The sequence below is a fragment of the Silurus meridionalis genome, chromosome 28 (assembly GCF_014805685.1).
Source record: "Silurus meridionalis isolate SWU-2019-XX chromosome 28, ASM1480568v1, whole genome shotgun sequence".
In the NCBI taxonomy this organism is placed as follows: domain Eukaryota; kingdom Metazoa; phylum Chordata; class Actinopteri; order Siluriformes; family Siluridae; genus Silurus; species Silurus meridionalis.
In genome coordinates this window covers 6,218,293-6,228,300 of record NC_060911.1, presented here as the reverse complement: position 1 = coordinate 6,228,300, position 10,008 = coordinate 6,218,293, and the positions used below count along the sequence as shown (strand labels likewise).

Here is a 10,008-nt window from a genome sequence, read left to right as displayed (position 1 = left end):
TGTTTTGTTGTCCATCATTTCATTTCCTGTTTTCGTTTTTTTTTTTTCCAACTCGGTACTGAAAGTACCAAAGTTTATTTCACGCGGATGTCGTTACTGGTAAGCTACCTTGCAAAACTGTTATACTTTCTCAAATTTTTATTAGGATTTTACTATGCGGTCAAAAGAAACTTAAGCTGAACTCTTTGAAAGTTTTACATTTTATTTCCAGTCCATAACCTGGATATATATTAAGTGGTGTAAATACTGGTCCATTCATTTACTTTTTAAACCGAAAGTGTATTTGACAGCTTTATTTAACAAATCTACTTTTCCGTCTCATGTCTCTACACAGTGAGGTTCTTGGCTTTCACCATGTCGGCCGCCACGCATCAGAGTAGGCGGCGACGCACCCCCAAAATGTACATACTAACGTCCGACTTCAAAGTACAAGACCACCTGGACGGTACCATTCGTCTGCAAAGGGGGAATCTGTGCCAAGAGCAGGAGGGTGGAGGGGAGCGTGGTGGGAGGGGGGACTTTCTATGGGTGAAGGTAAGAGATGCTGAATCACATAAAAAAAAAATAAAAAGAACCTAAACCATGACTTTTATGTTTTGCCATATTTCCAATTTCTACAGGTTGTAGACAATGGCGCAATGGTGAAGCTTGATAAGCACTTGTTAAATGAAATACCTGCTGATCAGGCCGGCTTGCTGGAGCCTATTACGGACCTTGAGTTGCGCTTCAAACTTCTTTCCAAACCACACCGGCTGAACAAACTAACAGGTTTGCCCTTGGGTTCGCCCGTGCTAGTGCGGTGTGGCCAATCACCAGACCTGGTTGAAGCTGAACTCCGTTACCGTGGCCCCTTAATGCGAGGTAGCGGAGCCGTGTATTTTGGGGTCCAACTTAAAGTAAGCAATTTGACTGATGACATTTTTATTATTTTATTTTTTTTCTTATTGCGTGCTTGGCATTTTAGTATTTCCAAAGCAAACCCTAAGTGTCTTTCTCTTTCTTCCAGGGATCGGCTGTGGGCAGGGGCACCAGTAATGGGAATTACAAAGGCCACCAACTTTTCACCTGCCCTGAACAGTGTGCCCTTTTTGTGTCAGCCAGCGATATCACACTATATCGATTCACTCGAAGCAGCAGTTCTGGCGATAACGATCCTCAGCAAACCGAACTAAACAGACCAATCCAGAGCAACCAGAGCTCTAGTCACATTCCAAATTCAGTTAATGTCTTAGCACGTACCGCCGAATCGGTGCCAGCTAACACTTGCTTACCCCTGGGGCAAAGGATCTACTTCACACAGGACAAGGTGCATCACTGGGGCACGGTGCAGTACTGTGGGCAGCTTCCTGGCCGTTCATCCTCAGGAGGAGTGTATGTGGGAGTTTTGCTGGTGTGTGAAAGCTGAGTATAAATACTGAATGAATCTTTGTTAATAATGCTAATTATAAAGTGTAATAATTTATGACTTCTAAAAAACGATTGGCTAACATCTTGTGACGGTTTATGGTATGATAAAGGTGTTGCAATTTATTAATTCATATAGTCATGGCATAAAAAATTTACATCTTTTCTATATTTTTACAATTTTTCACAATTGTAAGGTCCTATGATAACCTATTGAATAGCCTCAGGTGTTAAAAATATTTCAGAAACTGGTAAAATGTGTCTACATCTTGCTTAGAAGAAAGGCCTTCAGCCATGACCTCAGAGCAGAATTTGTTGCTGGTATATTAATCTGGAAAGGGTTATAAGTCTGAAATACACTATTCTAACGTAGACATTTTTTTATGAATATGTTTTGAGAAAGACCGCCCGATAGTCATCGGCCCCTGACAGCTAAATACATAGAAGTGATTAAGGGTGCACTTTCTTTTTCCCATGGTGGTGCATGTTATGTAAGAATTATGAAGACTTGATAGAAAGTTAAATATTTCCTGTCAGGTCAGGATGCTTTAGTTAGTGATAGTCCAACATTTCTAACTCTATTACATCCGTAGCTTATGGGATTAAAGGTATTAGAATGGCAAGGACAATTTTTCTGTGGTTGCTAAACACGCAAGGGTTTATGATTAAAACCAAATAAATAAATAAATAGGATGCTGGATCAGAATTTCACTTTCCATTTTCTGACATTTTAAAATTAGACACATGTTTGAAATGTAAAAATATTTTTGCATTTTCCATTGACTGACCGGTCCATTTTTCCCTCAAGTGTGTCCTGCTTGACTGATTGTTTAATAATAAATAGCTCTGAATGTCTACTTTATGGTTTCAGCCCTGGTTTACACCTATGATAAACCAACATGAAGAGCAGAGAGCTGTGTATGAGCCATTCTAAAGCTGAAAAAATGGGATTTTTAGCCGTTGCACAAGTACTGGGCATAGCTAATAAAACCATTTGGGTTGTAATAATGTGAGTTAGTACATGAGGTGGACTATAGGTGAGCCAAGGAACAGAATAGCAGTTGATGACTTGAAACTTTGTAAAAGTTAAAACAACCGTCAGCAACAACCTTTACAGGTGAACCAAAATGAACCTTTACAAAAATAACGCATAGGCAGAGATATTGGGAAAAGATTAAAGCAAGGATCTGCTGACAAGGCCTTCGATCAAGCACCGTGGAGGTATTGTCATGGCTCGGGATTGTATAGCTGCTTCTGAAGCCTTGTTAATAATCTATACTGATGATATAACATGGTGGTAGCAGAATGTATTCAGAAGTGTAAAGATACATTCTGCCTGCCATTTTGCAAAGAAATGCATCCAATATAATTGGAAGGAATTTCCATCATGCAGCAAGACAAACAAAAACAACAACCACAGACCGAGTTTGCAGTACAAGCCACGAGCAGCATCATGAAGAATGCAACAGTCCTGATGATATCATGGGTCACAAACTGATTCAGTTAGTTCAAGCAAGGGATATTCATCATAATATTAAGTGTTTTATAGTTTGTTTCAGTATGTCTACTCACTTAAAAATCGTCTGGTCGGTTAATAAATATACCACATTCCAAGTTGTTTAACAGGTCGAGATATAAATAACAGGAAATGAAAGTTCTGATCTGTAATCTCATTCATCTTTTGATCTCAAACTCTGATTCTGTATTCTGAAAGAATAAGCCTTGCCATTCCAATACTTTTAGTGGGGCACTATAAATACATTTAGAAGCTTAACTACTAATTCTTTCCTTATAACGTCAATGTTTTCTGTTCTTTTCGCAGCAGAATGGGGACGTGTTCACGGTTGTACCCGTCGTGATCTCATATTCACTACAGATGTCAAAGATAAAGATTAAAAATGTTACAACCCTAAAGTTGATCATTTTCCAGTAGCTTCCCAATGTGTTTTATTTCTCTTAAACGACAGGAAGTCATAGACAGAAACTGGAAAATGCTCTGTCATTACGGCTTTCCTGTGGCGGAAAAACCTGCTGACTGTTACAGAGCATTGAAATTGGAAATTCCTTTCAAAAAAAGGTTTCCTTATAGAATGTGTCACCATCTAAACGATTAAATAACACAGCAGTTCAGTTGCATTGTGTAAAAGGGTTTATAAGCTGATTCCAGCTATTAGTATTTCAAGCATCTATTTGTGTGTCTCTCTTTAGGACAATCCAGTAGGAAACTGGGATGGTTACTATAGAAACTACAAGCTCTGCTCCATTCCCTCTCCCATATTCGGCCATCTTCTTCCCTTCTCCAAAGTGATTGCAGGTAATGTTCAACTCAAGTGGTGAAATTCAGGGTATGGAGCCATTTGTTTCGCTTTACCAGTAAAATGTTTTGTTTCCTTTCAATTTTTTTTTTTTAGAACCAAGATCAGAATGCACTCCAGAAATCCCTCCACTTCCTTCCCCCCAAAACGCCCACCAGCCTTCTTCACCTACTCATAACTGGCACCTTCAACAGACCACAATACCTGCAAATGCCAGCCACAATCCCAGACTTCTAATAGAGCCTTCCATGCTAGCTATGGCCAAATCTGCTTTACAACCTTCAATATCACAGGCAGTTCCAAAAGTGGCTCTGAAGCCTCCACCTGTTAAATCCGTTTTCAGACCACCTCCTGTTCCACCTAATAAGCCCCAAGTCCCACCTGTTTCCCCCTCCACTGACCATACTTCAAATGGATTTCATAATCCACCCTCTCCACTAATTTCAGAAAAAGTAGAGCCTAACTCGTGGTTAGAGGTTGGGTCTATGGTCGAGGTGAACGACCCACCACTTTTTGGAGTCATTCGATGGATTGGATACATCAGTGGAATTTCGGAGCCAGTGGCTGGTATTGAACTGGTACAATTTTGGATTTTATATTTGAAATCTGGGTGGGGAAGATGGCATAAATATCCATTCCATGACGGTGGATCATTTTTATGATCCTTAACATAAGGATTAAATTAATTTAATATGGCTGAATACATTGAGAATATTATAGCATAATATTATAAAATGTAAAAAAAAAACTGTGGACATTTATTGCATCTGTACCGCTTTACATAATGTAATAAATGTCTTAATTACAAGTAGTCCTTCATATCACCACACTGCTAATCGTCTTTTCTTGATTAATCAGTAATTTGTTGGGGATCCTGTTCGTCTTTTTTGGTTATTTGTTTGTTGTTTTTTTTCAGGACCAGGAGCTGACCGCTGCCACAGATGGCAACTACCTTGGAGAGCGTCATTTCCGTTGCCCCCCTAACAAAGGACTGTTCATCAAACTTCGTAACTGTAGGCGAGACTCCAGATTTCCCATCCCAGAAACACCAATAAATCAGGTGGACCGCTGCAATTCGATTGGTGAGTGTGAATTTTCAGGATAGATTTCCAAAAGTCCAACGAATACGCAAAAAATACGTATTGGTCCGATTTTATTTGTGTTCACATCCGAATTTCAGCATTCGCACAATGGGGCAGTAAGCGTGTGGAGGAGAACACACCACCTCTGTTGGGTCAGGAGGCTCGGCAGTTGTATGAAGGTTTTAAGAAAGGTATCCAGGGTCATCTCAACTCCTGCTACCTGGATGCATCGCTCTTCAGGTAAGAGTCGCACATTTTTGCAAAACAAATGTGGAGTTGTTTTGGAATTTCATTTGAGATGTCATGATGATAAGGCTGAGAATTATTATTTACATTTATATTGGGAAATGCATAAAAACTCGTTTGTCATGTGTTTAAAACTCGTTTTTAGTCAGTTGCTTAAAGGTATTTTCCGTTTTTTTTTTTGTTGTTGTTTTTAAACAATTTTTGTGATTGTACGTGATAAATCTTTTTTTGATTTGCTTCCTCCAGTCTGTTCTCATGCTGCAGTTCAGTCGACTGGGTTTTGTTTTGCCCCTGTAATGAAGATCGCAGCAAAGGTGCTCAGGAATTACTGCGCTGTGAAATTGTCAATCCTTTACGCAGGTTTGTGTAAAAGATCTTTTTTTTCCCCTCTTATGAAAGTCACATTGATTCTTACATTTATAAAAGTGTGCGGACCCCTGACCATAAGATTGCTTTCTGAACATCCCATTCCCATTTTGGAGTGTGCTTGTGGAGATTTGTGCTGTCAGGTTGTAGAGTGAGGAGATCTGGGGTGCAGTCAGTGTCAATTCATCCCAAAGGTGTTCAACAAGGTTGAGGTCAGAGGCCGCTCAATATCTTCCACTCCGAACCATGTAAAGCATATCTGCATGGAGCTGGCTTTGTGCACAGTGGCATTGTCATTCTGGAACAGGTTTGGGACTCCTGGTTTAAGTAAAAGGAAAAATGGTACCTCAGCTCAGCTGTGTCTCCAACTTCATGCTAAAAGTTTGGGAAAGAACAACATATGGCTGGAAAAGTCAGGTGTCTCAATGCTTTTGTTCATGTATTGTAGTTAGTGTTCTAGGAATACTATCAGAGTTCATCTATCCAAATTGTGTAGACACTTGTCTACACTGTCTGCCCTCTTCCACATGCATAAGTTCACAAACACCCACCACTGACTAGTGTCATTTCATTTGATACCTCCGTAGCATCGTAGGGATTCTGACTTGTGATCTGATGAGTATAATGAATGAAATCTCTGAAGTCCATACTGTAGTGTGTACTTAGTGTAGTGATCAGATAGTTATGAGGTAATAATATGTTTTTAGGTAATAGTTTATATGAGAAATGGTGTGTTTTAGTCATAGATCAGCATCGTTAAGGATTCTACTGTTGATTTTCAAATGAAATCTTTTTGAGAAAGGCCGTCTGAAATGTGTATAAATCATGTGGCCTCTTCTAGAAATTTCCTGGACCATTCATTGCACAAATAAGTAGAAACCATGCTAGCTTCAGTTAAACTCCACAGTCAGCATTCACCAAGCAAAATGACACTCGATCAGCAAATTGGATTTGACCACTTGTGTGAATGTGGCCTTGGATTATGTGATCAATTCTGCAATATTCATTCATTTTTCTATGTAGTCAGAATGAAGACTTTCATAATAATACTATATGCTCGTTTAGGTTTGGATACGTGTGTGCCAGTAAGACTATGGCGTTGCGGAAGCTTTTGGAAGCCGAGACTACAGACACGGGCTTTACTAACGAGGAAAAAGGTAAACAGGTAGAGAAATGTAGCCAGGCTTTACTTCCTGTGGCGAGTCTGACAGGATTCTTGTGTTTCGTCTATGTGTTTTAGATCCTGAAGAATTCCTCAACAAGCTTTTCCAGCTCCTCCGGGTGGAACCACTTCTAAAGATTAGGTCCACCTCTGTCCTTCTATTATCCCTTCTCCATAATTTACACCTGGGATTTGCCTTTTAGTCTTCCTCTTTTCATCATCATAATCATCATGTATGTTTTTATTTTGTTTCTTAATATAGATCTTTAAGCCAGGAGCCACAGGAATGCCACATTTATCAGCTTTTTCCTCCTACGCTTCCCTGTCCATCCTCACCAATTCAATCTCCACCCTTGCCTTCTTTCTCTCCAACTCTCTCACCAATCCCACTATCTTCATCTTCAGTTGGACTCATGAGGGTTGCCAGTGTGCAGACACTACTGGAATCATCCTTCATGCATTCGGGGCTTAAATTCACAGAGGTAACGCAACTCTGAATTACAGATTATAACAGTATTTGTCTCGGATCAGCGAATATACTGTAGTTATGCATAGACTTTATGCAAAAGTTCTGGTTTTACATAAACATTGTAGAAGGCAATGAAACGCTAGAAAGATCAGATTCAGACATAAACGTGAAAGCACTTTTATGTCACTGGCTCACGGCACTTGCTCTTGTTTTACCTGATCCCTCGTTATACTGATTAATGTACTACAATTAATAACTCAATAATAAACAGTTTTGACTGATGTGTAGCAATTTCATCATGTTCTTGATTTAGTGACTTTTTATACTCCATATTAAACAAGTTTTTTGCCTTATAATATGACGATGTTGATGTCTCGAGTAAAACGTTTTTTTTTTTTATTGTTTGTTTTTTTTTTTTGCTGAAATGAATAAGCAATGTCTTCAAGATCACGAGCATACGAAAATCATCTGGACCTTTATGATATACTATATTGTTTTTGCAGACATTACTTATTAATTTTAGCAAAAAAAAAAAAACTTAACTTTATTCATATAGACGTATTCATATGTTTTTAGTCGTGTTTTTTTTTTTTTTTAGTTTGTTACTGATTTTGTCCTGATTTTAGATATACTTTATCTTGAATAATGGAAGGTCCTGTGTTAAATACAAGAATGTATATTAAAGCATTATTATAAATCTGTGCTGAATATTTCTATATTTCTGTTTTTGATTTCCAGGCTCCGTCCTGCCTTCCTCTGCTTATGCCACGCTTCGGTAAAGAGTTTAAGATGTTTGATGCCATTCTGCCCTCCCTCACGCTCGACATCACCGACCTTCTGGACGAGAGTGAGATTGTCCTATATTCTTAAAACTATTCGTTTGAACAATATTATTGTACAACATGATACAATTATACGACCACCAATAAAGAATTGAAGGTCGACAGACTGACTTAATCTCCTCTTCCCTCCAGCTCTTCGACAGTGTAGTATATGTCAGTCAGTGGCAGAGTGGGAGTGTTCACAGTGTTATGAGGATCTGGACATCACACCTGGCCAGTTAAAACAATATTGCAACACCTGCAATGCACAAGTATGTGTACGTCTTGAAAAATCACACATTTCCCACCTTTAACCTTTGAACTCACTTCACATGTCGACTGCATTTCTCCTCGTCAGGTTCACGCGCACAAGAAGCGCCAGCCACACAAGCCAGCCAAGGTCAAACTGCCCAAGGGCACGTGGGAGGGCCCGGTTCATGGAGCTCGCCAGCTGTTAACTCTCTTCGCCGTGACGTGTATCGAGACCAGTCACTACGTGAGCTTCGTGAAACACGGGCCCCTCCCTACCGACTGGCTTTTCTTCGACAGTATGGCCGACAGAGAGGGTATGAAATTAGACTGGTGACAAATTAAAGAAAAGAACAATGTCAATAGGATGCTGTTCGGGGCATTTCGTTAAGCAAGGTGCACCTAGTGGGAGGAGTCACTGGAAGAGATTTTCTGTATGATCTGTCTTGTCTTATGAGGAAGCAGGTATACAGTGTTTTTTTAATAGAGGTGGATATTTCTATCTCACAATTCAAGAACGAATAAGGTATCTTTTTTAGTCGCTTTATAGGGCAGCATGTCCTAGTCAACAACACACACACACTATATTGCCAAAAGTATTGGGTCACCCGACCTTTCCTGCCATATGTGGTTCTTTTCCAAACTGTTACCACAAAGCTGGAAGCACTCAATCGTACAGGACGTCTTTAGATGCGCTATAATAACATTTTGTATTCACTTGAACTTGGAAACCCAAACCTGTTCCAGTACAGCAATGCTCCTGTGCACAATCACTGCTCCTTGAAGATCGGGTTTACATGAGAGGAAGATCTTGAGTGGCCTGCTATAGAGCTCTAATCTCATCCCTACTGAACACCTTTGGGATGAATTGGAACGCTGACTGCACCCCAGGTCTCCTCACCTCACCTACATCAGTACCTGACTTTCTTAATACCCATGTGGCTGATGAACACAAATATCCATAAGCACGGGACTAATTGTGAAATGTAATGCTCAAAAATCACATACCCTACTTATGAGCAGGTGACCCAATACTTTTGAAAATATAGTGTGTATAAATATATATGTATGTATGTAATTTATAGGTGTGTGTGTGTGTGTGTATAATAGTAATTAGAATACAAACCAGCTTAGCTGAAAGGATTTAGCTTTTGAAATTTTATATATATATATATATATATATATATATATATATATATATATATATATATATATATATATATATATATATATATATGGTTGCATCAGTTCCTGACAGTAAAAAATAGAGAATTTCACCCCCCTGTAATAAAAAACAACCTGATTTGCTTGTTTTGGTTTCCTGATGTCGTCGACAGGAGGAGAGAACGGATTCAACGTGCCACAGGTGAGGGCGTGTCCGGAGGTGGGACGCTACCTGAGTCTGTCAAAGGTCGAGCTCAGCCGCCTGGACTCCAGCGTACTGAAAGAGCCGGTTCGAAGATTGCTCTGCGACGCCCACATGTGCCTTTATCACTGCCCTGAACTGAGCCTGTATAAGTGAAGACGAAAGACCTCAAGTGATGTCTCGAATGCATTCGAGTCTTCTTATGGAGCGACAAAAGGAGATGAGGGGATTGAGACCGAGAGTCGAAGGATCTGGAGGAGATGCAGTACATATTTGTCCTACATTTGAGACTGACTTTTTTTTTTTTTTTATTTCCACAAGAAAATTCAGGTGTTTACATTTGTCCGAGTATTTTTTATTTTTTTTTTTTTGTCAGCTTCTTTCAGCATTCATATTGAATCATTCACTTTTATTTTCATTTCACACGTATTGAAGTTGTAGCAACATAAACATGTAGCAACAGTATACTGATGTATATAACTGACAGCTCGCTAATGTTATGGGTATAAAATCCACTTTTCAAACGCG

General features: G+C 39.4%; 1 protein-coding gene across 1 annotated transcript; it reads left to right on the top strand.

Annotated features, from left to right (window-relative positions):
* The first annotated feature begins 13 nt into the window (after positions 1–13).
* si:cabz01101003.1 (ubiquitin carboxyl-terminal hydrolase CYLD) lies at positions 14–10,008 on the top strand. The gene is made up of 16 exons (XM_046843313.1): positions 14–99; positions 335–534; positions 621–896; positions 1,007–1,390; positions 3,613–3,718; positions 3,816–4,297; positions 4,636–4,801; positions 4,900–5,041; positions 5,294–5,407; positions 6,479–6,570; positions 6,654–6,717; positions 6,838–7,057; positions 7,783–7,891; positions 8,019–8,137; positions 8,224–8,431; positions 9,452–10,008. The coding sequence occupies exons 2-16, from the start codon at positions 355–357 to the stop codon at positions 9,634–9,636; spliced, it is 2,847 nt and encodes a 948-aa protein (XP_046699269.1). The 5' UTR covers positions 14–99; positions 335–354; the 3' UTR covers positions 9,637–10,008.